Source organism: Phalaenopsis equestris, unplaced genomic scaffold (genome assembly GCF_001263595.1).
Source record: "Phalaenopsis equestris unplaced genomic scaffold, ASM126359v1 Scaffold000434, whole genome shotgun sequence".
In the NCBI taxonomy this organism is placed as follows: domain Eukaryota; kingdom Viridiplantae; phylum Streptophyta; class Magnoliopsida; order Asparagales; family Orchidaceae; genus Phalaenopsis; species Phalaenopsis equestris.
In genome coordinates this window covers 581,840-609,672 of record NW_018164875.1, presented here as the reverse complement: position 1 = coordinate 609,672, position 27,833 = coordinate 581,840, and the positions used below count along the sequence as shown (strand labels likewise).

The 27,833-nt window shown below is 34.0% G+C and overlaps 2 protein-coding genes across 7 annotated transcripts in view; one reads left to right on the top strand and one right to left on the bottom strand.

The window, feature by feature from the left end:
- Positions 1-828: 828 nt before the first annotated feature.
- Positions 829-25,942, top strand: LOC110027640 (cyclin-T1-5-like). 5 transcript variants are annotated; one of them, XR_002294363.1, is made up of 9 exons: positions 829-1,400; positions 1,489-1,570; positions 2,732-2,866; positions 3,792-3,970; positions 14,711-14,856; positions 15,157-15,188; positions 25,046-25,150; positions 25,286-25,360; positions 25,477-25,942. XR_002294363.1 is itself a non-coding variant. In XM_020729152.1 (7 exons), the coding sequence occupies exons 1-6, from the start codon at positions 964-966 to the stop codon at positions 15,186-15,188; spliced, it is 1,011 nt and encodes a 336-aa protein (XP_020584811.1). In that variant the 5' UTR covers positions 829-963; the 3' UTR covers positions 25,018-25,036. The 5 variants fall into 5 exon arrangements, 4 of the variants coding, with proteins under 4 accessions (XP_020584811.1, XP_020584810.1, XP_020584812.1 ...); XM_020729152.1 differs by lacking the exons at positions 25,046-25,150; positions 25,286-25,360; positions 25,477-25,942 and adding an exon at positions 25,018-25,036; XM_020729151.1 differs by lacking the exons at positions 25,046-25,150; positions 25,286-25,360; positions 25,477-25,942 and adding an exon at positions 25,000-25,018.
- The window catches only part of LOC110027639 (PP2A regulatory subunit TAP46), a 13,931-nt gene continuing 5,178 nt past the window's right edge, over positions 19,081-27,833 (bottom strand). For both annotated transcript variants that reach the window (XM_020729149.1, XM_020729148.1), the window contains exons 6-10: positions 22,776-22,934; positions 20,910-20,945; positions 20,723-20,794; positions 19,670-19,950; positions 19,081-19,559 (exon numbers count right to left, since the gene is read on the bottom strand). In XM_020729149.1, the coding sequence (XP_020584808.1) occupies positions 19,316-19,559; positions 19,670-19,950; positions 20,723-20,794; positions 20,910-20,945; positions 22,776-22,934 (792 nt within the window). In that variant the 3' untranslated portion in view covers positions 19,081-19,315. The remainder of the gene's footprint in view (positions 19,560-19,669; positions 19,951-20,722; positions 20,795-20,909; positions 20,946-22,775; positions 22,935-27,833) is intronic.

The following is a 27,833-nucleotide window of genomic DNA, read 5'->3' as shown; positions in this document are numbered from 1 at the left end:
AGAATGGGCGTGGTCATGCAAAGTTGCTGATGTAGCCACACCCGAACTCGGGCATGAGCACATCTAAACCCTCAGGAAGCACCCAAAGGCCCTCAACTAGCGTGACCACACCCAAGGGCGGCGTGGTCACGCTACCCAAATAGAGAGCCCGACGTAATTGCGCGGGTTTTCGGGTGTGACCAAGCCGACCCTCCATCTGCGATTCCTTTGAGGTAGGCGTGGCCACACTGATTTGTCTGGTTCGCACACCGTCTATTCCTAATTTATGCCATTAACGCAGGTTAACAAGGATTAAGCATGGATTAGGAGAAATAAGGAATTGGAGATATTTTGAGACCCCTTAAAATGAGGGAAGGCGGGACTAGAGAGTAGCGAAGGAGGCCCTTCTTTTCCTTCACATAAAAAGCTTCATCTCTCAAAGAATACTTTCCTTAGAAGATTCAAAGAAGAGTATAAAAACTCAAGCTCCAACAACACATTCAACACCTTCTTTTATACCTTCATTCTAAAACAAAATTTTACACGGAATATATGAACTCTCGAACAATACATGACCACAAGTCCTAAAAGTGTTCAATACATGCATATATTTATGAGAGTACAACATTATAAATATAAACATTAAACTTTAAATTTTAGATATTTAAATACATAAAAATTTTGTGAAATTTATTAAAAAAAAATCTTAACATTTAACTCTTCATCTAGATAGTTTTATTGAAATCAAAATTTTAGATGCAAATTTCACAATAATCTTCAAGTAGGAGAGTTTATAGAAATCAATATACACATATATAATATATACACTTACCGTATCCATATCATCGCCCGCCACTCATACCCTGGCCGAAGACCTTGTCAATCTCGTTCTTCAATCCGTCTAATCTAGTCATTCCCTATCTTTCTGCAACAAGTGCAAAACTCGCAATCCCCCATTCAAACCCATCGTCCGATCTTCTTTCCATGCCCATATCTAGGGCTCATCATCAATCCCGCGCCGTTGCGGCGGGCGTCGGCGCTGCAACCTCTTATCCAGTTCATACCTGGAAGCATCAGCATCGCTACGATGCCGCCGGTGACGATGATATTGCTCCTTTGGCGAAGAGGAGGAAGCTGGCCGCTCCCTCGTCAGAAGTCAGCTGGAGCTGGCCCCGGTACTCGAAACCTGGAGGCAAAACCTTCGCGACGTCACAGCTTCCTATGCCGCACGACGATCCCACCGGTCCAGGCTGCGTATCTGCTCAGAGGCAATCGGAAGTGGATGAAATGCCCGTCATGTCGCGGGATGAGATCGAGAGATGCTCGCCATCGAGGAAGGATGGTATTGATAGATACATGGAGACGCGCCTTCGTTACTCCTATTGTGCTTATCTTCAGAGCCTTGGGATGAGACTAGATCTGTAAGCTGTTGAAATGTTTTCGGCTTTTGGTTCACCTAGATTTGTTTTATGATTGAAATTCTCATGATAGATTGGGTCTTGTCTGTAGGCCTCAGACGACGGTTGGTACTGCCGTGGTGCTTTGCCACCGCTTCTTTCTTCGTCGATCTCATGCTTCTAATGATAGATTTGTGAGTTTATTGAACCATTCCGTTTTGTCTAGATAACTGCTAGCTCGATGGTATTGCAGGCAGCCATGCCAACAACCATTGATATCTTTATTTCTTTAGTTTGTCTAGCTCATGCTTTGCGATAAATTAACAAATGCATTTAAGTTGTAACTTGATGCTACTGTGAATTTAAATTATTGTTTTTATAATATCTGACATTTGTATGCGAAGATGGTTTCTTATTTATCATGTTACAGTAAAGTTGCTATGGGCAAATTTTAAAGGCAGTTTCCACATAATCAACTCGGATATGTTAAAATGTTTAACGGGCCTTTTTGCTGCATAATTTTCGATATTGACAACCACACCACAATCTACCCTACTTCGAGAGTTTTTTTAATACATGTTTTGAAATAGTTATCAAAATGATATATCATATCATAACTAGCATTTATCAAGTTTAAAAAAATTAGATTCCACTTATATATTGTTAATAATTCACAAAATTTCATTTATAGTTTGAATAAAAATAATAGCACAGTTTCTGGCTTATTACCATGTCCATAGAAATATGATAATTAACCCCACAAGTATGAATTGCTGCATGCTATTTATTAAAGGGACAGTAACGAGGAGTGAACATGTTAAAAAAGAAAACTTAGAATCAATCAAAGAGTTATAATAAGGGTGTCTTTTTATGCTTTAAACAGCAAGAGAAATTCCAGGCTATTAAAATGACTAAAAAACGCACAAGTCAGAATATCTTAGCAACTTGTAACATTGGTTTCAATCCTTATACTTGTGTTTTACGCGAAGTCATTAGCCCGTAAAATGATGTTCATCCCATGGAAATAAGTGTAAAACAATTTTTATCTAGAATGTATAACACGGATTTCAATTGCTGCTGGGTTCATATTTTTTTAGCTGTTCTGTGAAATTCGGGATAAGCTGATGATGCAATAATAGTATGCATGCATCTTGGCTTTCCATAGAAAATTTTGCATGCTGCTTTGATTTCTGAGAGGAATTTCTGTTTTCTGATTATTTAGATTAGAGGATTGTTTTCCTTTTTTTGTTTAACTTTTTGATGGGATTATGCCTCGTCTCTTTTATTTTAACTCGACAGCATCTTTTCTCAATTTGATTGATATTTTATAATTTGATATTATCTATTTTATGCAGTTAATAGCTACAGCAGCACTTTTCTTAGCTACAAAGTCTGAAGAAACACCATGCCTATTGAATTCTGTGCTCAGCGCCTCCTTTGAAATTTGTCAGAAACATAATTTTGCTTTCTTTCCACATTTGTTGTATGCTGTAAGTACTCTGAAAGCCATGGAAACCAACACATATTTTATGCAATTGTTGGAGCTTACCTTAACAGTTGAAAAATCATAAAATTTTTGCTAGCATAAGAGTCAATTATAAATGCTTCTTATATTTGCATATGGGCTGTTAGGTTTTCATTTTTATGCACAACTGTTTATCTATCTGTAAAAAAATAATTTTATAATCATTAAAAGATGTGGACGTTTTAGATATCTCGGGCCTATTGTTCAAAGTGACAGTGATATAGATGGGGATGTTATTAGTAGAATTCAAGTTAGTTGGCTGAAGTGGAGGAATGCATTGGGCCTATTGTGTGAAAGAAAAGTACCCTTAGACTTTTAGTTGGCTGAAGTGGAGGAATGCATTGGGCCTATCGTGTGAAAGAAAAGTACCCTTAGACTTGAAGGAAAATCTTATAAGATGGTGGTGAGACCTGCAATGCTCTATGGCGTAAAATGTTGGCTTTTAAAAGAGAAGCATAAAACAAAGTTAAGTCTTGTGAGATGAGAATGCATAGGTGGATGAGTGGCTTGACGCTTAGAGACAAAATGCGAATTAATATATCCGTGATAGGGTTGGTGTAGCTCCAGCGGCGGAGATGACTAGAGAGAGTTGTTTTAGATGATTTTGGCAAATTAAACGTTAAATGTCGATCATCTGATGATCCGGTTAGGAAAGTAGATGCTTTAGATTCAACTTATGTTAGTAAAGGCAAAGGTAGATCTAAAAAGACTTGGGCGTATAAAAAATGATCTAAATTTATTAGAATTAAATGAGAATATGACACTCAATAAGATGCAATGGAGAAAAAAGATTCATGTAGCCGACCCCACTCAGTGAGATAAAGACTTGTTGTTGTTGTTGGTCAGTTGGAACTGCATGCTTGCTGACACATTATCTGCTTTGTTTATAGCAGGACTGGTTTGAGCTATACCGAGACCGAGTTGTTGAAGCTGAGCAATTGATTCTAACAACTCTAAATTTTGAACTCAAGGTGGAACATCCCTACGTTCCTCTTACTGATATTGTTAAGAAGTTAGGACTATCACAAACTGTTTTGCTGAATTTGGCTTGGAACCTGGTCAATGAGGGGTATGTATTATTACTAGCATTATATTTGTATAGTTTGAATGATTTTAATGCAAACTGCTGATTTATCAATTTTTATCTGTTCAGATAATAAGTGAAATGCTGTCTAGAAAGGGCAAATGATGAATTTTATTTTTATATTTTAACGTCATTGTGATGATTTGTTTCCTCTCCTTTTGCTTTACTACAAAATTTTCTCATGTTTCCTTTACAAGGCCCCATTCACGTTGGCTGCATTTGTTTGCTTATTCTCAAACTTGCAGGTTATATCAGTTTTTCTTTTTTAGGGTGTTAACATTAACTTTTTAATCGAGAAAAGTACTTTATATGAAATAATTGTTATGAAACAAGAAGACTTTTTTTTGTTATATAGACAATAAAACGTACTTGAAGTCTTGAGCTAGTCTACAATAGACCAAATACACAGCGTGTTAAAATTTCATCTTTACTGATGTTATATATTTCTGTCCTTATTCAGATATTCGATTTTTCATTAGTTCCTCCTGTTAAATTGTTTTATCGTTGCAGTTTTTAGTTTGAACTAGGCGCAAATCCATCCAAAATGAGCATGGCATATTGTAGTATCTTCTTTACTCTTAACCTGTTTTTTCCTCTGATATTCTTTTGTTTTCCATTACTGCATGCGCTAAATCTTTTTTACTTGTTATATTCTTTTTTGTTTTTATAATTGATGCAAGTTCATTTCAAACAGCTGTTTTAATACATGATGTTGAAAATATTATTTTATTTTCTGTTTATAATTTACATATATGTTTCCAAGTTCTTATTGGAAAATAATTCTCCTTTTTCAAAATATTTATATGACACTTAAAAAAGTCTTCCCATCTTAGTATTCAGGCATGTGAGCTTTTTCAAAATATTTATATGACACTTAAAAAAGTCCTCCCATAGGCATGTGAAAGAATATCTTAGAAACTTCTAGCAATTATTTTTAATTTAAAAGCTGTAGTAATATTCTTGAATTATGTTGACGAACCTAAAGAGCCGAGGCGTACTTATAAGTATGGATGACAACCTCCATATTTGCACACTACACGTTACAAAAATAAGCTTTCCGTGAAGTTTTAAAGAAGCTTCTTATTTGAAAGATTCATTCTCTATTTGTTCCTTCCTCGTTCCATTTCCGTCTTCAAAATTTTTTTAATTAAAAGTTATATTTATGGTTTTAAATAAAAAGGATTTTTAATTTTTAAATAGTACCTGAATTATGAGAGGTCTTTCTCTAGTATCATGAACGAAGAGTCTATATATAATTTTTAATACAGGGATAGAGTAGAGTCTAGAGGAGAGAATATTTAATATTGTTTTGAGGAGTAGACCATGTTTGCTAGCAAGTTAGCTTCCTTCTAAATGTGTTTGAAGGTAAGGTTGATGGAGATGTGAATGTTGATTTTGTTTTTTTCATACTTTTTAGTGGGGCCCTTTTACCATGTGAATGTTGATTTGTTGTTTGAAGACAAAGTGAAGTCACTAGGCACATCACTACCCTTCTGAACCAAGATAATAAGGAAGAGAGAGCCTGATTACACTTGAATATGGTGTGCATTCAGTTTGAAACAAAGCTTAAAATAATTGAAAGACATTCAGACTTAAGACTAATGGTTAACCGGTTGTTGTATGTAGGTGAAGTCAACAATGAAGTGACCAATCTAGCCCCAAATTAATCAATCACATTACCATTGGCTGAAGAATTAGAGATAAACTTTTTAATGTTAAATTTTTGGAAACTTAAGGGGAGGGGGACTCTACTTGGTTGGGATTGAGCTTCTTTGAAAGATAGTTTTGATTTCTGTTTTGGGGGTCCAAAAAGTAGCAATATCAGGTTTGATAAATATTTAGGCTTGTGGATAGGGTGACCTGAAGGGATTTCATAGAGTAGTTGTTTGAAGTTGGTTTTGGCATTTTTTTTGATGTCATAACTTGTACAGTTTTAGAGCAAGTCAGATCTCCCATATTACATTGTATGAAAGTAAAATCCTGGGACCATTGAGAAATTTAGTATTCAGGGTCCCTTCTAGCAGTAGGACAAAAAAAGTTCTATGAAGATGTCTAGAGGGGTGACCCATAGTTGCGGTTGAATTTTACCGAATAAATTGAGCACAAGGGTATGATCTTATTTGGATGCTAAGGGCATTCTTTGGATTGCATTATATCAAAATGGTGGAGAGAACATAGTTGAGATTCTTCAACATGACAAGTGCATATTATCGAATAAACTAGAATTTTATTTCAACAAGTGCATATTATCGAATAAACTAGAATTTCACTGTTGAAAAATACCATGCGATGTCTTAGATCAGCTCAAAAAAGGGATGTCAGAGAATTAAAGAAGAACCCACCAGTAGAAGTGAGAGTTTAGGCTAACAAGTCATTGGCCTCATAAGATTCAAATTGATGGGAGATGATCAACTATGAATGACTTGCAAGAATGTAGAATGAATGAGCTTAGGGGTTTTTGACAACAACATTAGCTAAAAGATCTTGAATATGGAGGGACAATAGTTAATAATAGGAATTTATTTGTATAAAGTGCCTTATTCAACTAGTGGTCCCACTAAATGGAGGCATTACTGTTTGAAATGATTCTATTGATGTTATCATCAACAAGGAGTCTCACTTTGTATATATTATTCCACATTTACATTCTAGTTTGATTGTTGAGAATTAGGCGGGTGTTTCCATGGTATTATTGAATTGGGAGAAGCAAAATTCCCACCACATAATGTAGAGGAGATGCTTTCAAGTTTATTTAATATAAGTCTATAGGTAAAGCGAGGAAGAGAAATGTCGTCAATACAACCCAGAAGATCATCATCATGTGAAGAGTAGTCAGAATATATTTTTGCTGTTTTTAAGGAATTCCTGATGTAGTGTTTTTAAGGAATTCCTGATGTAGTTTTTTTTTTTCTGGCCAAGGAAAAATCAACATTTTTGGCTGCATCGTTTTATCTGATCTTTATTTTCTTTATCATATATATTTGCAGGCTGAATTTATTTTTTGAACAAGCATCTATTGAGTCTGCAGATATGATTTAGGCTTAATATTTGTTGTGCATGGCCTATGATTTAAGCACTTGTAGTTGATTACTGGAAAATTGCTTCCACTATAGATTGAAGGGAAATCTTGGGAATATTTGTACGTTTAATTGGGATATGAACTATTTGTGTATTTTTGCTAGATAACAAATGCCATACTATGAGTCCTTTAAATTTTTATTGGTGTATGGAGAATCAATTAGTTTTCCAAGTAAAATTTGGGTGTTCTAGGTGAGTTTGCTAAAGCTGGACATTACTATCATTATTAGATGTATGTTTGTAATTTGAATTAAGAGTTTTGCTGGATAGACAATCATTTTATATCACATCTTATTTGAGGGATCATTTTTTTAGAAGCTATGGTCTTATACATAGCTTTGCATTGCTAATCTCCTACCATGGTTTCAAGTCCTTAGAGTAACAAATATTCGATGAAAAGTAGTAACTTATTATTTTTTTCTTAAGTGCGTTTGTTGATTGATAGTAAGTTCACAATCTATATTAGGTATTTGAAACATAAAGTTAAGTATTGGATTTTTTGAGAGTAACAATATTTGTTTCAACCACTTTTGAGAGTAACCCATCCTCAATGATTATAATTTGTATTATGGTTGTAATTATAAAAGATATTATTGTCCCTACTGATATGATTTGATGCTCCTAATTTATCTAAGCAGTTTACTTTTCTCTGGTTTTTTTTTCTTTTTTTTTGGGGTAAAGAAGGCATATGATAATTTACCTTTTTTGGCAACTCAGCTTATTCAGGTGATACTCGATGATAAGTTTTTGATGGGAGAATAGCTAGCTCTTTTTTTCTGTCTAATGTTTGATGGCTTAAATAAAAATTAGAGAGAGAGAGAAAGAGTTGTTGTGATTTGTCTTTGTTGCTACCTCTATTTGAAATTTTAAATTTTTTTATCATGAATTTTTTCATATCTTTGATCTTGATTTTCTGCATTGGAGTTTGCTACTGTCTTCTTTTAAGGATGATGATAATTCATATATATATATATATATATATATAGTTTTTTTAATTCTTGTTGGACGAAGATAGATACTCTATTTTGGTGCAGGATTTGTTGGCTTGGAGAGGAGACTTTATGTTTAACGATCCATCAACCTTATAAGAAGTAGAACCTTAATAACTCTAATATCATCCTAAAAATTATAGCGAGAAGATATGAGAGTAAAAATTAGGAGATTTTATAAATGAATTTTATTCTTTTGTCTAATGTATAGAAAAGATAAGTTGCTATAAATGGATGGAGAAATAGCTATATAGTGCTAAAATAAATTTTAAAATTAATTTTTATTTCTAGAATCCAGAATTAACTACTTAACTCAAAGTAGAAAATTACTATCCACAACTTGTCGGATTGGTTTAGATTAAAAATTGTTGATCACTAATCTAGAGTTATTTCAATATATTTTATGCTTCAATGCATTAAAGTGTTACTGTATTTGCTATATGTTTACACAAATTTGAATTTCTAGAAGGACTTATGCTATAATTTGTGTTTTTAAAGTACAAAGCCTGATGTGATGCACAAGGATTCATTTTTGCTTCAATGTGCCAAGCTCAAAGCAAAGTGATGCTTTACAAGCTGGAGTATTTACTTGTATATGCATATGATAGTCCTTTAATTCGCCAAGCTTAAACCACATATTCCATAGAGATATAAAGCATTGTGTTGGCCTAATAATCATAATTGATTATGTGTATCAAAATGAATGTGATTAACCTAAATTTGAAGTTAAAGAGGAAATTCTAGTAAAATTATGTACCTCGTTCCGTATGTTAGCTTTCAGAGTTTATCCTTTTTTTTCTCTCAAAGCAATATATTAATTGGTAGTTTTTTTCCTTAAATATAATAGTACTTAAATAAATAGTTCATTTTTTTTCAATAACAATAATTTTCAACTATTAAAAAAAATTAAAAAAAATGAAAAAAAAATTCTTACTAATCAAGAATTGAAATTGAGGGACTTTTTGCTTCAATGTGCCAAGCTCGAAGCAAAATTGTGCTTTACAAACTGGAGTATTTACTTGTATATGCATATGATAGTCCTTTAATTCGCCAAGCTTAAACCACATATTCCCTAGAGATATAGAGCATTTTGTTGGCCTAATAATCATAATTGATTATGTTTATGAAAATGAATGTGATTAACCTAAACTTGAAGTTAAAGAGGAAATTCTAGTAAAATTATGTACCTCGTTCCGTATGTTAGCTTTCAGAGTTTATCCTTTTTTTTTTCTCTCCAAGCAATATATCAATTGGTAGTTTTTTTCCTTAAATATAACACTTTCAATAACAATAATTTTCAACTATTAAAAAAAATAAAAAAAAAAATAAAAAAAATAAAATGAAAAAAAAATTCTTACAAATCAAGAATTGAAATTGAGGGACTTTTTGCTTCAATGTGCCAAGCTCGAAGCAAAATTGTGCTTTACAAACTGGAGTATTTACTTGTATATGCATATGATAGTCCTTTAATTCGCCAAGCTTAAACCACATATTCCCTAGAGATATAGAGCATTTTGTTGGCCTAATAATCATAATTGATTATGTTTATCAAAATGAATGTGATTAACCTAAACTTGAAGTTAAAGAGGAAATTCTAGTAAAATTATGTACCTCGTTCCGTATGTTAGCTTTCAGAGTTTATCCTTTTTTTTTTCTCTCCAAGCAATATATTAATTGGGAGTTTTTTTCCTTAAATATAATACATTCAATAACAATAATTTTCAACTATTCAAAAAAATAAAAAAAATAAAATGAAAAAAAAATTCTTACAAATCAAGAATTGAAATTGAGTGACTTACAAGAGACTGAAAGAGAGAAAGCAATGAAGTGGGAGAGCATGAAGGTGAGGCTTCAAGGAGAATTCTATGGAATAAGCTTGTGAGTGAGGAACTATTTGGGTTTGCGTAAAAAATCATTAAATAATGCATTAGAAAACTTGCAGATGAGAGAGCGTGAAGAGAAGAATCACAAAGAAGTGGCTGGCTCTAGAAAGATAGATCATGGAACTAGTGAACAATGACTGTATGATACTGGAGTTAACCAAAATCTCAATAGGAAAAACAAATATTATTACTCAAGCAAATAGAGGTTACAAGGAGGTACACTTTAGACTAGGAGATAACAAGGACACAACACGACCCAACTAGGATAGAGTGCGAAGACGATGGTGCTGCGGTTTAAGGGGAAATGGTAACTAAAGTAGGTTGGAGAGATTGGAAGGCTGACAACAAGCAGTAGCTGGCTGGAAGAGGATGGTGACAGGTGAGAGGTGGCTGGAAAGGAAGCTGGCGGCAGGTGGGAGGTGGCTGGAAAGGAAGTTGGCAGCAAGTTGTAGGGACCAGAAGGGTGCTGACAGCAGGGTGTAGGGGCTGGAAGCTGGAAGGGAGATACAGCAGGTTGGTTGTGGCTGGGAAGTGCGGCAGCAACTTAGAGGTAGTTGGAAACGGGGTGACAGCGGGTAGGGAGGTGTTTGGAGGGGCCGAAAGCAAGCTGAAGACGGTTGGAAGGGCTGGTAGCGAGGTGGGGATGGCTGGGAGGGAGAAGGGAAGCTGTCGGGGAATCAGAATACAGTGGAAAATCCATCACCTCGGGCGAGTTATAACCGAAACACCTTGTTGCCTTCTGATACAACCTTAGGAGGGGAAACGAGATTCTGACGGCTGTCTTGATAGAAATATGAAAGTAAAATTGCCCTAGAACACGCAAATAACATATAAATACTGTTAGGCGGCAAAGGAGGGACCCACTCCCTTTGGGTTGCAATTCCCAGCGCCAAGGAGGCTGGTCGATCCTTTCCTCTTCTATCTGGACCGGTCCCATTGGCCGGCTCCGACTTCTATTGTGTCTGGGGCAAAAGACGCCCCACATCACACTAACTACAAGGTTCAATGTGAAGTGAAAACATTTTCTTCTAGTTATTGTGACAAATGTAAATCAAATTATAAATTTGAAATGGGATTTTGTTTTTACTTGAAGCCAAATGTGAAGCACTAAAATGCGACAATGGATTGGCTTGACATCCGCACTTTATTGTAAGTTTGTCGTTATCATGTTGGTGATTGCATTTGAGAAATTTGGAGGTCTAGGTCCTAATGGTTATATAAAGTTGATATACATGTTTCTGGCATGCATGACATGTAGAAGAAATAAATATTGATTTAGCTGAATTCACAATGGTAGGAATAGATTTTGTCATTCAACTCCAAATTCATTTTTGAACAGGAATTCCTAGTAATGAAGGGTTTGAAAAGCTAATTCCTAGACTCGAGGATAACATGACTATGTTCCAAACTCTGACAATTTTTGTAACACCATTATATAGTAATTTTAGGCTATCATGCATCATGTTTAAGTAGTAGAGAATACAACTGAAGATATATGAAGAAAATTCAATTAGAATCCCAACATGGTTCCATGCTGTCAATAAACCTTGACCATATTGGAGCCATGTTATTCTCTTGCTTTATTTTTGGTGGATGTACAAACACATCATTGTCAAAATAATCCGGAAGATAATTATCCAAGCATTATTAATTGAAAGTATTGGTGTTATATTTTGTTGAGTATAAAGAACCCCCAATATAGTTTGTTTGCTATTGGTAAATCAACATTTTTTACCACATCATTTTCAGCGCAAAGTTCATTCGTACTTGTCATCTATGAAGATACTTAATCCCCCAAGAGTTAAAGTTATTTTTTTTATGAGCTTTGCAAGATCAAATTTAAGGTGCTTTGGGGCCTATAGGAAAAAAAAGAAAAAAAAAATTCTGAGCAAAATTGAATGGACTTAATGAGTTATTGCGAGTAGTTATCATTTATTTTATTTATTTTCTTAATCTCAGGCAGCACTGTTTATGAAAGTAAATAAGAAATAGTTGGGATACAGCTAATGACGATGATTATATAATGATTTCTCACTCTAAATGTATATTGCAAAAAAAAGTTGATGATTTTACTTCATATTTGAAAATTATAAGTTGATTTGCTGCCTAATTTAGGAGCCATAGCATGTGATTATTCTTTTGGCTGGTGGTCATTACTTGAAGTTTCTTGTGTGCTATATTTCTTTCAGGCCACAGGCAGGTTCCTTTTAGAGTTAATGTTCTGCATTTATTTTGAGTTCAACAGTGCATGATTAATAACATTTGTTTGTGTTGGTATAATCTATGCATAAAAAAATTACTTGCACTTTTAAAAAGATAATAAAAGTATATTTGATATAATAATATAAATTTTAGAGTTATGCATGTAAATATGTAAATATGAAAGTTTAGATGTTGTGGATATGTAAATATATAAGAATTGTGGGGTATGTATGTAAATTTCTCTTATAATTATTATGTTCTTACTTTCTTTCAATTGTTTTGCTTTTTCTTTTATCCTGAGCATGACATTCTTACTGCATATGCTTTATGATTTGGGCACTAGCGGATGATGATTGGAAAATTGCTTTCACGGCAGTTATTTGATTTATCTTCAGTTTTAAAGTATTCACTTTTTTTTCTATGAAACTATTTGTTTGCTTTTTCTCTGTTGTTTTGCATATTGATTTTTTGGTCTGGTATAAATTGCAGGGTCTTCACGAGACTAATGTGCTCTCAACTGTGTGATATTCTTAGCTGGAGGATAGATATGCTGACTATCAAAAGTGTATTTACACATCTGAAATTCAACTAGCAGTTTTTTTGTTTTTCCTTCATAAAATTACTAAAAATTGTCAGTTTTTTTGGACTTGTTGAAATTCCATAACCCCTTGACTGAGCGGTTCGTATCCTAATCTGTCTCATCAGAAGTGATGATTCTCTTATTTTCACCATGTCTTGATGTCTGCTGTATCCATGGAACTTTCTTCCTTTCGTTGGAATGCCTTCATGATTCTTATGCTCTCTCCATCCCTGGCCATGGTTTTTCATTCCCAGATCAGTAACTGAAAACTTGAAATTCTGCCCTTTAATGTGAGGATGTAAACAGATTAGATGAAAATCAGAATTGGTCTAGGCAACTTCAATTTTATGCTTTTGCTCGAATGAAAAATATATTATTTGGTGGATGGAAAATATTGGTGATATCAGAACCGGGCATATCGCTGTTACAATCAATAAATTTGGATATGATATACGTAATAACTATATGACATAATAGTTAATAGCTCTTATAACAAAGTGAAAAAATCTACAATATTAATTCAAAAGTTGAGGTAAAGTTATGTCAAGGACAACGGGGAATGCAGAGAGGGGAATGTGGAGGTATTGAGATTAGGGCGTGGGAGGGGGGGAGGGGGGAAAGTATTTGTGGATTGAAGAAATACTTAACGGTTATAGTATCCATAATAAGATCTGATTTAATCATTAGATTAATATTGAAGTTCATTTATGATTTAATTGTTTACATCCCCCAATTTGCTCAAGATTCCATTTTGAGCCATTTATTGTTGTTTATGTTAGACATATCAATGCTTTTTTTCATATACTTCTTTGCCCTGAATTTATTAACTTACTCTATTCACTCTTACTTTAATATCAGCTGATTGCCTATAGTGCGACATCTTACCATTTATGTAATTCAGAAAATTTGTGAAGTTCCGTTAAAATAATATCGCCCCCCCCTCCCCTCCCCTCCCCTCCTCTCCTCTCCTCTCCTCTCATGCTCCTGATCTTTCTCTCTTCCATACCACCTCAAACCTGCCGGTATTCCTATCTTATCGAGCAATCAATAAGTATTCCCAATTTCTTACTGGATTTAGAAGTTCTACTGTAATTTATAACAAACTCCAACCAACAGAGCTGTGTTTTTTAGTTCATAGGTTTATTTGTGCTTATTGAATACTTTAAAAAATCATTTACCAAATTTTCTCTAAATTTAAGGAATTTTTTCCAACAATTTTCTGATTTCTTTTTCTATTTTAAATGACTTTTTGACTTCTTTCCACTTATTACTGGTTCAGCAAATGCCTTCCAGATTGCATTATTCTGCCATGTTACAGTAAATGGCATTGAGTCACTGTTGCTCCTCTTATTTTATGGTTGTAAATTTATTTATGCTGTTAATCAAATTACCCTGCTGAATCTTCTTATGAATGTTCATTTACTATGGAGCATAGCATTCCGAGGGGCGATTGCTTGTGCTGTAATGGCATAATTTTGTCGGTTTTCCAGAAGATTCTTGGATTGCAGCTGCTTATAGTTGTTGGTAAGGATAGAAAAAAGGGGCATTTACATATATATCTCACAATTCTTATATATTTACACATCCAACACCTAAACATTCATGCATACCGCTCAAATTTTTAATATCACATAAAAAAATACTATCATCACTATACACCTTTTCATGCATAGGTTTATGATTCCAAAGTGTTATAAGTGTAAATATCTAAATTTGGATGTTAGATGTGTAAATACATAAGAATTGTGTGATATATATGTAAATATATTTTTGTTATATTGCGGAGTTTATATAATTCTACTATCCTGATTATGTTCTTCATGTTCATCTGAGACTAGATTGGCTGGGAAGACCTTTCTAGTTTGTATTAGAAATTAAATGGTTTGGCCCTTTTTTTTATATTAATGTTCATGTTTCGCCAATAATTCCATATGTTTTCTTTTTCCATTTTAAAAGCTACATTTTATTTATCTTTTCTTTTTTTTTTTACCAGACTTCGGAGTTCACTTTGGCTACAGTTTAAGCCTCATCACATAGCTGCTGGAGCAGTATTTCTTGCTGCCAAATTCCTTAATTTTGACCTTACATTATATCAGCACATTTGGCGAGAATTTCAGACAAGAGCACCAGTTCTTGAAGGTCAGCGCTATTTTTTTTTTAATTTTTGGGGCATTTACATACATACCACCCTATTCCAATTTATGTACATATCTAGCACCTAAACTTCGCCTTTTACACTTATACAACCCAAATCTTTCATATCACATAGAAGATACCACCATTTAATTTTCAAGTAAGGTGGCCATGTATGTAAACATTGAAGTTTAGGGGTTAGATAATGTAAATGCATAGGCATTGAGGGTATGCAAGTAATTCTTCCTTTATCTTTTTAGATTTTTCGTTGCTGCAAGGAATTAATTTTTCATATTGTTATTGCAGATGTTGTGCAGCAACTTATGGAGCTTTTGTAGGTAACAATGAATCTATCTACACTTGCTATGAATTTTATGTTTGTCTTTAGATAATACCACATTCATAAATGGCAAAAAGATTGATTTACAAATCTTATTATGCACTATTCTTCAATTCATACATGTTCGGAGACATATGTTAGGCACATTTAAGTATTGTGGAGAATGAGTGCTAGCCCGATCAACAATAGGAAGTCAAGTTGATTCGTGAGTTTGTTTGGGCTCAGCTTAGGCTTAATGCTTTTGAGTTGTAACATATTGTATAATACAAAGGTATCCTGAGTCAACTCGAGCTCGGTTCAATTTGAGTCAACTAGAGTGCCTGAAAGTAGGATGAATGTTTTTGTTATTTTTCTAAATTAGGGAAAATTTGATTGTCATAAAGTCTAGATTTTTCTCGTGATGCAATTGTTAATCTTATTTTTAATATTTAATATATATCATCTAATTGAGAGATTTGAACCTTGAAATTGCTGATTGATTTTTCTACCTGGAATTTTTATGATTGTTTTCATAAATGTTATTATTATTTAAATTTCATCCGGTTCCTTGGCATGTGGAATTGTAGGTCTGGATGAAATAAAAATGATGCATAGCTGCCACTAAATTTTTACAAAAAAAACTCAGATTTGCAACTAAAATTTGCTTTATTCACACACACACACACACACACACACACAAGACTACACACACACACAAGACTATCATCAATGGTCTTCACAAATCAACTTAGACATGTTTCTATCAGTTAGCATCGGGGCGTGACAATGACAAAGTGTCCATGAATTTGTTGCCGAAAGGTCCCGACAAAAAGATAACAAATATGGAGGCCAAGCCTTCATGAGAAAGAAGGTTTTGCTGTCAAGAAAATGCATGACATCTAGTGTGCACTACTAGAAATTTGCCATCCATCAAGAATGGGTTGTGAAAAGGAAATCCCAGCTTGATGAAACATCGCGGCGGTTGACACATTCAACTCCTCCAAAGGAGGAAATTTATCTCTATGAAAGGCCTTTAATTGAGGAATTATCCATCTCGCACTTTAAGCCTAATATTTATTGGAATCATTGCTTGGAGATTACAGTGCAAAAATAAAATAATAATGAAGAGACGATGGAGGTAAATGTGATCTATATGGTAGATAATGTCAATGATTAAACATACACTTACTTCTACCAGTCTAAACGACCCAATTTAAACTACTGCTCAAATAGGAAGGTGAGAAGAACATGGTAGCTCTTCATCAAAAAAATGAGCAAGTAGAAGAATCAGGGGATGAAGAAGAACCATTTCTCATTAATATAATGCTTTAGCTAGAGAACAAAAGAAATGCAACATTTGATTAAGACTAAAGATAAATAAATCTTTCAACTCAATGCCAAAATGAATGAGACAACATTGACACAAATAAATATTATGATGAGGTTGTTCTAGTTCTGCTGGTTGATAATCAAGCATCCACCAGTATTCCCGATAAACCACCTGTGAATCTAATACATCAAGCATCTGGGGTACAGGATGCTTTTGAAAGAAGAATTGAAGTATTCCCCATAACTAGGGCTGTCAATTTGGCTCGTTGTTCGTGAACGGCTCGTGTTCGGCTCATTAAACAGCTCGTGTTCGGCTCGTTCGTTAAGCCTATCGAACGAGCCGAACACGAGCAAATTTTTAAGCTCGAAATGTAAACTAGCCGAACATGAATAACATTTTGTTCGCTCGTGTAAATGACTCGAAAAAAAAATTATATAACTTTTTATATAACAATATATTACATATATTATTTATATAATAATATATTATATATATTTATGTCTAAGTTTAAATTATAACACCTCATGTGACAATTTGGTTAGTGTCTTCTTTTGTATACATTTGATCTAAGTTCTGATTCAACACTTTACATCTATTTTTCTCAATTTTAGTTTAACGAGTCAATTTCGAACCGAGAACGAGCTGAGTGATTCAACACTTTACATCTATTTTTCTCAATTTTAGTTTAACGAGTCAACTTCGAACCGAGCACGAGCCGAGCAATCGAGCTCGCTCAAGCTCGGCTCGTTTACAACCCTACCCATAACAACACCATCAAATTCTCGACGTGATCATTGCGTAACAACTGCTTAGATGGAAAACATATCAATGAAAAGATCAAGATTGTCATAGCCTCAAAGCAAGCTGAGAAGTTGGTGGGTAAATCCTGCCCTTATTCAGCTGAGTACTATAAAATTCCTTATCCAAAGGGATACTCAATACCAAAGTTTAATACCTTGAATGGCAATGGTAATCCCACATATTTCTAAGCGAATTATTTTAACTATTCAAACATTAGTGTAAGGGAATTTATTCACTCTCTTGCATGTTATATATGTAAGGTCTCGAATATAACATTTATTGGTTGGGCGCCCAAATTTTCAAATAGGCCAGCTATAACAACAAACTCATTTAGATTTATTATTCTTCAATGCTTAGATATCACAAATAGATTTTGCCTAATTTTAGAGTGTATATACCACACAATTCCTATATGCTCACATATCACTTGATTAAAATTTTAAGGGACTTCTACTTTACATATCACACAAATCTTGTATATTTACTTAATCCCAAAACCTTAATTTTACAAACACGACACCAAAAATCATTTTAAATTACATAAAAAATAATTCAATTACTTTTAGAGCATGCCTTCTCTTTTTATGGTATCAAAATGTGTTCCTTTTTATCCAAATTTGATATATATAAACCCTAAACCGAAAACGATCAAAGTAACCCTAAACTCAACTATTATTCAACTTATAAATAAGATATTTGGCTCAATTTACTTTTTGAGTCAAGCATACATTACACAAATACGTTCTTGGGACTCACGTCCATATAACTTCCGATTAAAACCAAAACTGAAAACCACAAAAACATTTTCAATATTAAATTTACATTTTCAAAATAATGAACAAACATAATACACTCATTCTTAGGTGATTTTGATTATCTGAGATGTATTTAACATAGGGGTTTGCCTTTATTAGAAACTTTGGAACCCAATTTAATATAAACCTTATCTAATCTTTTATATTAGATGGGGAATTTGTGTCAACATAAAGTTTTCACAGACTAAAACAGATGTCATATATTCTTTAGTTTATTTAATCGAGTCTTACTATCAAATAATGTGTCTATTCTCCGGAATAGATGCATGGCTTGTAGTGTTGTGCTCGTTTATTTAATCAGATAGATTTCGTATTATCAAAAATTAAAACACTACTTTTCAGTATATATATATATATATATATATATATATACCATCTTATGCATGACAAGGTGTATTTCATTTTTCAAAAAATAAAAGTACTATTTTTACCGTGATAATAAAACTTTGAGTGAGATAAATGAAAATAAAAAGATGAAATTTGATGGGTGGCATGTATGTAAATTCCCCTTAACTTCTTAACAAGCATAAATAAGACCCACACCCTATTGTAGGCCATACAAGCCATAAACAATAGAATTAAAAAAAAAATTGCATCATGGGGATTTATTAGGGGGTGAGTGACAATACTCTTTACATAACTAGCTCTCTATCAACGTAACAGCCATGACAAATAAATTAGCGCCAAAGAGTTTATCCAGACCATAGTTGTAAAATATATATATATATATATATATGCCATATTGTGCATGACTAGGTGTATTTCATTTTTCAAAAAATAAAGTGCTATTTTTAACGTGATAATAAAATTTGGAGAGAAATGAAAAAAAAAATACAAGAAATTTGTTAGATATGTAAATGCATAAACAATGGGTGGCATGTATGTAAATTCCCCTAAACTTCTTAACAAGCATATATAAGACCCACACCCTATTATAGGCCATACAAACCATAAACAATAGAATTAAAAAAAAAAAAAATTGCATTATGGGGGTTTTGACAATACACTTTACATAACTAGTCCACATATCTGATGAAATAAAATTATTATAAAGCTAACTTTACTCGAATATCAAAATGCTCTCTATCAACATAACAGCCACGACAAATAAATTAGGGCCAAATAGTTTATCCAGACCATAGTTGTAACATAACTGTAGACAAATAATACTTACAGAGCAAGCTCACAGAACTCTATTTTTTACCCACATGGAGTAAGCTTCTTGTTTCCGGCACCTCGAGGGTGATCATCCTTCCAATCATCCCAAGCTCGCGCCTTCTCCTGAGCCTCATCATCATCCTCCTCGTCCTCGTCTTCTCGACGAGACCCATCCTTGTGCCAGGAAGAGTTGGCCTCCTCCATGAGCTTTGTATTCCTTTCCTGCCACTTGTTCATAATCTCCATTTCTCTCAAACCAGCTTCTTCTATGCTCATGCTGGGCAACCTATTAATCCAACAATCAGCATAGCCAGAAGAGTCCATGAGTGTCATTAAGATAGTAGAACAGAACAAAGAGGATGGGAAATATTACAAAACCATCAAAATTTCATGTACCTGTAACCAGGCTGGAAGACTTGTGCTGCCATTCTCTCTCTCTCGCTAGTTAATTTTCCACCAATTAAACTTGCAGGCCCAAATATCAAAGGATGGTGTTTGTGCTCATGTGCTTCTGAGGCCTTTGCTCTCCCTTCAATAACATCTTGTGCAAAAGTTGCACAGGTGATAGGTTGAGAAGGTTTCAGAAAAGGCGCTCTGCTCGCAGCAGTTTTGTGCCACATTTCGGCTTTTTGGGTGCGCTCGTCCAGTACTTCACGAGCAAAATCATCGTTACCTTCCTGCAAAATAAATTAGAAATAACAAAGCAATAAATCAGGGAAAAAAGGTAATAAGAGGTCGATCGTGGGTCATACAAAAGGAAATCTATAATTGCAATTATTTTAGCAGAGCATTTCCAATCCTATAAGACTAACCAAACAAGAAGTTTGTTATGCCAACAAACAAGGAACGATAGCAGTCTAAAAAAACTGGTGAGGTGAAGCTAACTTATACAGGAAATTTTGTGCATAAGAAGAGAACACTTAGCAATATACACATAGAAGGAAATATATGAACGAGCGAGTCTTTCGTATCTATACACGTGGAAGGAAATATATGAACGAGCGAGTCTTTCGTATCATCAAAGTCTCCAGAACTAGATAAATAAATCTCCCTGTGGTTATGAGCATGAATCTCATCAAACCACATAGATCTCTATGTAATTATTTTGGTATTTGATATTGCATTATTCTTTTATTTTTCTTCAATCACAAGCATTATTATTACTAATAAGCGAACTTCTGTGCCCCCAAATATGTAATACGCCAAGCTTGGTATGGATTTTGTATAGATATAACCATAGTGGGTGTGAAAGAAGAATGTGTTTGAGAGAGGTACATTGTCAAAAATATCCATACTAACTCATAAGCAGACTGAACACATGAAAGCTAATAATAACATAATCCATATCATGAGAAGACCAAAAAAATGTAGAATCATAGTCCCTTTGCCAATGATGATCGTGCAACAACTCTCCCTGTCTGCACATAACTCGTCTATGAAATCAAGTACCTGTGAACTGCGCTCCTTCACGGCGACTAGCATTTCTTCCTCTTTCTTCAGCATGTCAAGTAGATCAAAAGCCTGTAAAAAAAAAAACAGTAATAATAAAAAGAAAAAGACAAGCTAAGTTACAAAAAGAAGGCATTGTTAACTGGTATTTACAATTGCACGCACAAACGAATAGATATAGACATACCTTGCAAATAGCCAAGGAAATGGTGGCTAGCCAAGCCTGAAATTTAAGAAACATGAAATATGACTCGGTCATTCAATTCATATGTAAAATAAAACAAAATCAGAAAAAAAATATAAAAGTTCACATTGAAATGCGCAAAATCATAAAGGTAACTAGGCGTTCAGCAAATAATGTATTGGATTGGACTTTAGAAAACAAGAAGTAATATTTAACAAGGTGTAAAAGGCCACATGGTTTGATCTTTCTGCAGAACATCGAGAAAAAAAGGTTGGTTATTGTAAGAATAACATGTCGTGAAGTGTTCAGTGGAAATACTAACCTAAACTTTGACTAAAAGGAACCATTGAAATCTCACAGTAGATAGTCCTTATACCCATAACAAGTACCAGTTATCTTAGATTAGAAACCAAACAAACCAACAAAAAAATAATCGTTAGGTTTATCTGAGCTGACAACAGTAATAACCCACATTGATTGAGAAAGATCCAAGAAACTAACTTCAGTAAGAACAAGCTCAATAGAAGGATATTACCTAAACAATTTGTCAAGCAATTTCAAAACATGAGCTTTAATAAAACCTTAACTTAATGTTAAATGCTAGATTCACTAACATCGCAATTTTCCAAACAGATACAACAGAACAAACCTAGAAAAACCACAGAATTAAGCAAGTAACCTATGCTGGGCGCTTTGAAAATTTACATCCAACTATTCTAATAGAGAACTAAGTCCATGTCAAATTTACAGAAGGCCGATTAGTTTATAGACAAGACAATACCTAAAAATTTTCCTCTTATCTTGCGCTATGATCTAATTTCAGATTTATGATAGGCACAAGCCTCGACGATTAAATACCCCTCTCAGTAATAAGAGGAAAGATCAACTAAGATTAGTGGGATAAGAGAAGATTGACTAAGATTAGTGGGAAAAGAGAACATTGACTACTATTAGTAGGTGGACCACAAGTGCTAAGCATCTAGTAGCTATGGTTTCAATTTTGGATTCCTAAAATTTGATGTCATTAGCATAGAACGAGTGATGGAAGAATGGATCACAACCCTGATCAAAATTCAGTCTTTCAATCATCATTTGGTTAAAGCGGGTAATCAACCCAACCTAACCAAAAAATCGTTATCAACAGTCATGGGTGGTGTTGCCAAAGAGAACCTTATAAACTTGAGCTAAATGCAGCTCAATAAAATAATTTTAAGTCAGATTTAGATATCATATATAATGCCTTATCAAATATATTCTATGATTCATCACTCAGAAAATTTGAATAATATAAGTACTAATGAGATTTGATTATTATTGTGATTTAATGACATCAGTTTGCAACAAATCAACTAGTTAGAAGGCCCCAGTCATAAACTTAGCTTTCAACCGGTCAGAGGTCATGTGTCAGTCCCTATTATAATGAGATATTTAAGAGTGATTATAGAAGTAGGCATGACATTTGCTCCCTATGAGCTTAGATTATCCTACCTTATACGTAGGGCACCCCACTTAAGGACCTCATATAGCAAACATTTGTGGATTTAGGTTTGAAAGTGAGCTTACTCACTTTTATTTAATAATCATATCTTTATAAAGCATATGCAACTTCTCAAAGCATGTCAAATTTGAGATTCTCATTTTTTGGCCCATTCAATATTCTCTGACTTCAAGCTTAAATGTTCAGCATCTAATTCTTGAGTGATCCTCAATCTTTTGAGTAAAATTCATAATCTTAACTTAGTTATTAATAGACTACAACAAAACATCATCCATGATATATGCATAATTTATAGAACCAACAAAATTAATTAAGAAGTTAATAAAATGTAAAGAATTAAAAACATTTGACAATTCAAATCTAAAACCGACCTCTCTTTCTTCACCGTCATCATCAAGTAAATCTTCCTCCCCTGCCTCGATAGGGGTGGAAAGAGCTGAAGCTCTCAATGACCTTCCTCGTCTCTCCTTCCTTTCTTTGATTTCTTGAAGTTTTGCATCAGCAGCTTTCTGACGCTTGAAACGAGCAATCTGCCATTGGAAAAAACAATCAGGAATAATGAATGCAATACTGAAATTTCCTGGTGCAAGGAATGTTTCCGATTTGAATACAGATTGTCTAGAAAATTCAAATGTAGAAATCTTTGGTTTATTCATCAAGGAAGAGTCAACCTAAAAAATTAGTCTCAGATCAAAAGGTTCAGGTAAAAATTCTGAACAGCTTCTCATAATTACAGGAAGAACAAAAGTTTGGAGAACTAACATAAAGTTAAAACACCTTAAAAGAATGGCAAGACAATGAGTCAAAGAAAACTTGTGAACGTAGAATGGCGGAGTATGTGGCACCATCTCCGATGTTAATAAGCAGATTTTGGTCAATTTTTGTGATGTAGCAATTATTAGAAATCTTCTGTTTACAGTTGAATGGATAATAGAGAAAATAAAAAAAAAATCAGGCGATGAGAATACAGTATTGGGTTTTTTACCTGCATGGCACTCAAAACATAAGAAATTACATATTCCACACTCTAAACATTAAATTTACCTATTCCACAGCCAAAATACTTTATATCATGCGGAAATAGCATGCCCATTACCTCCGTCTCCTCCCGTCTAATATTCACGCGGTTTCAGAGGGCAGAGGCATCGCCGGGATTGGAAGTAATGAACTTTTCAATCCGAGACAACCGCTTCCAGGGCCGCCACAGAGCCACCGCAGTTCCTTCCTCACATTCTCCGCCTCAATCTGTCCGCCACATCCCTCTCCCATTTCACATGCAAACTACACTCACTTTCTGATCTCTCACACTCCCATTTTCACGCAACACACGAAATCGTAAAGCAATTCTCCTCGACTATAGACAATCGATCTTTCCCCGCACAGAACAGCAAAGCAGCAGCCTACAGCATCTCCCATCTCCGTTTCTTACCAAAAGCCTCAAGCTATATTTTGCCGCACCTCTCCCAGAACGACGTCACCTTCCACTGCATGTTTCCTGCCCTCACTTGCCCTTCTTAATCACTTGTGGCCTTCTTGAGGTAAAGAAATATGGGGTTCACAATTTCTGTGAGATTCGTTATTTTTTATTTTGTCGTTTGATAAAAAACAAGTCAAAATCAGCTTGAAAAACTACTCGATTTTGGCTAACATACTGCTACATTCAGTGTTCTTATTTTTTACTCACCTCTTATAATTTGCTTTTCAGTAAACCATATTTTATGGTGTATTGACACAAACACTCTTCAGATTTATTGTTCAACTAGATGAACTATGTGATTCAGGAGCATCAAGCGTTAATAAATTAATGTAATGCCCACACTGCTTTGAAACTGCTAATGTGATATGTTTAAGATCTTCCATTCTCGGTGAGCAGGTTTAGATTGTCAACAACTTGGTTTAGATTGTCAACAACTTCTTGAAATATTACGCTTTATAATTTATAATTGCAACATTTGATTTCTAATTATTTTTATTGCAGAAAATGAATTCGAGTCAAGGTTTAAGCATTACAAACAATTTGATGTGATATAATACATATCTCACACCTAAACTTTTATATTTACAGACAATTCGATGTGATATTAAAAATTTGAGTGTTATCTGTGTAAATATGAAAGTTTAGGTGTGCAACATGTAAATACATAAAGATTAAGCGCCAAGTACATAAATTTCCCTCTGTGATAATGTTTAATTTATTTTTGTAAAAACATAAAGAATTGTCTCAAACAACTGTCAAATAAACCCTCGAAATTGATACGCACAGAACTTAAAAACCTAAAGAATTCTGGTTACAATTTCAGCAAAAGCATTACATCCCTCTAAAGCAATCCTTCAATGCATGATTTCACATCACAAGGAATTACAGAAAGGTAAACAAGAAAAGAAATGGTAAGTTATTCTCCATAAGAAAGTTGGAGCCTTTTTTTGGAACGGCTGCTACTGCAAGCAAAAATCACTGTAAAATTGTTGTGAATTTCCCAACAGTTGCTGTAATTATTATTATTATTATTATTTGAAAAGTTAGCCAACAACCTTCTTCCAGCTCACAAATTCTAGCATTTAATAAAAAGGAGAAAAAAATTTATAATCAAACAGAAATGTGGCTCTGATCAGTGATCAGTTTTTTTGGAGAGTGAAGCAGCACAGCTTTATTGCCTCCCCTAAGCCCTTCTCCATATCTGACATAAATGAAGGATGATGCAATTCAGAGCCAAATAGAAAACCTTTCTCCTTCAGCAAGCAAAAGGTAAAAATCTCTCTCTCCCTCTCTCTGTTTTTCTTCCTTGACCCTCAATAAAGAAAAAAAAAAAAAACAAAGCAGAAGAAACAACAGAAACCTACACTTAAACCATTTGACAAAGATTATTTTCATCAAATGCAGGCACTGAACTTTCAAAACCAAAGCAGTGACGCGGAAACAACTATACCAGCAGCTTTCCACATCCTATTTTATAAGGTGAAGCGAGAAAACAAAACCTGGATTTTTTTTTTGTAGCAAACAAGCTGTGCTCTTCAATTTTCGTCTCTTCCATCGAACAAGAAATATCACATTTCATCTTGTCTTATCCATAGAAAATCTCAACGAAACAAGTTCTATATATGAATGGAAGGATAGATGCGAACAGTTATAGTACCTGATTGGAGGAGCAAGTGTAGAAATTGCAGCCGAGCTTGGGACAGAGACAGCTAGTCCTTGACATTGATGAAATAGCTTGTGCTGGAGCAGATTGGAGTGTGGCTGAGGGGCTGAGTCTAAAGAAGAGAAACTAAGGCGTGGAAAGCTCATTCCCGTGCGAAACCATTGGCTGAGCAGTGAGCGACAAGGGGTGAATGAAAAGGCACAGAAGGGTTTCGGGGGATGGCACGAAAATTTGACAGGGAAAGAAAAGGAAGATAACGGGGTGCGGTATTTGTGCTTGTTAGGCAATTTTGGGTGTGAAATAGGTAATTTTAATGTTTAGAGTCTGGAATATGTAATTTCTTATGTTTTGGGTGCTATACATTATTTTAAAATGGCGTCATCCTCTATTTATGATATTTAAAAATAAAAATCGAAGAAAAACATCTCATTAAAAAAAATTGAGATTCTTGGATGAGATGCTTTCATTCTCTTCCTAAATATTTACATCACAAAAATATAAGAGAATCTAGTTTTAAAATTGAATGAAAGAATAGTGGACAACCATGATACAGAGTGGTACTATGTGACTGAAAGGTATACCAAGATCAACAATAAGAGTGGTTCAATTAAATGATTAAATTATTACTTTACAAGATTACTGTTAGGATATATCTCACCTACTCATACATAATAGGGCTTATTTATTGCAAATGTTGTAAAAAAGCACAACGACAGAGTGGAAATGCAGACAAAAAATACAAAGCAGATATCCATTGAAAATATGGCCATCACAAATATAAAAGCATACTGACTCAATGTTGTTCATTGAAAGAACTATACTGTTATTTGCAACTCTAAGGTCGTACCACAATTACTCCTAATATTAATCAATGTTTCATCATACATGTTCTAAAAACTTCATCATACTTTCAACACACCTCTATAACTTAATGCATATCAAATCAATTCTCATTTAGGCAATCAATTCACAGTTAGGCATCAATAAAGAATGTGTGTTGTTTGGTCATGTTTATTATTTGTCAGCAGTAACCTTTATCTGGCGATATTCCCGCACAAATTTCCATGTAAAGCTAATGTTTAGCTAAACTAAAAGAGATGCTCTAAGACTCACAAGTTGATTCGCAGCATAAAAGTAGCATTTAATGATCCATCTTGATAAAACATAATTTCATTTTAATCCAGAGCAGCATAACAACAAAACTTTCTTATAAAGCTCTATCTTATACAATAAAACCGGGCGTATCATGCTGTGTCATTTAGTATATTGACCAAAGTGAATTGCTATAATTTTATATGTTTTATCGTCATGCTATCCAGTGCAGGTATTTCCATAATACAAATCTAATTTGGCTTAATAGTGTAGCATGATAGCATGTGCGGTTAACAGGTTTGATAAATAGATTTTATGAAACTGTTGCTACATGCATTGTTTACTATAAGCAACTAAAACTTGAACTTGATTCAGTCAAATAAAGCAATATGTTTCTTTGCTTCTCGTTGTCCTGACTAGGGGTGTAAGTGAGTCAAGCCAATTCATGAGCCGGTTCGAGCTCGGCTCATGAACTGAGCTTGATGAGCTAAAAAGCCAACCTCAAGCTAGCTCCGAGACTCGTTAGCTTGTGAGCCGACTAATTTAAAAAATTATTAGTATAAAATATATTCAAAATATATTAAATTTGAATATTTTATCTTTAAAATATTAAAAATGTTAAAGAAATAATATTTTTTATTTTATATTAAGCAATTTGTTATTATTTATCTCCTAATTGCTCACTCTTTATGGCATTTTATTACAACACTATCCTAAATTAATATTATATTCTCCCTTTTATGATAAACAAGCCAGCTCATGAGCCGGCTCAAACTCGTAGACTTAAGCTCGAGTTCGATAAAATTAATTATGCTCAAGCTAAAGCCGAGGTTGGCTCAAGCTCGACTCGACTCATTTGCGCTCCTAATCCTGACAAATCTCACTCAAATAAAATAAATAAATTTGCTATATTTTCCATTGCATGCTTTAACTTAAGATCATGATGGCAGCATTACCACACAAACTTGAATGATTCCTTCCAATAGTTCCAAAATACAACCAGAAATTAGATAAAATTAGTTTTAGCATTCTGTTGTTATGAATGGCCATTCCAACAAAACATGTAGTTGAACCTTTGAGTGGAATCTTGCCTAAAAACAATATCAAATGGCACAAATCACAGAGAGGTCATTAATGATGTCAGGAAAGGCAAAGCATATCAATTTATGATTCTCATGAAATGTTTTTCTCTTTCCC

What these genes read in the sequence shown, in the direction of transcription:
- LOC110027640 (XM_020729152.1), top strand. Translation starts at nt 964, where the DNA reads ATGCCCATATCTAGGGCTCATCATCAATCCCGCGCCGTTGCGGCGGGC. An exon ending in ATGCTTCTAATGATAGATTT is followed by an intron (nt 1,571 to 2,731) that starts GTGAGTTTATTG and finishes TATTTTATGCAG; the next exon opens with TTAATAGCTACAGCAGCACT. An exon ending in TTCCACATTTGTTGTATGCT is followed by an intron (nt 2,867 to 3,791) that starts GTAAGTACTCTG and finishes CTTTGTTTATAG; the next exon opens with CAGGACTGGTTTGAGCTATA.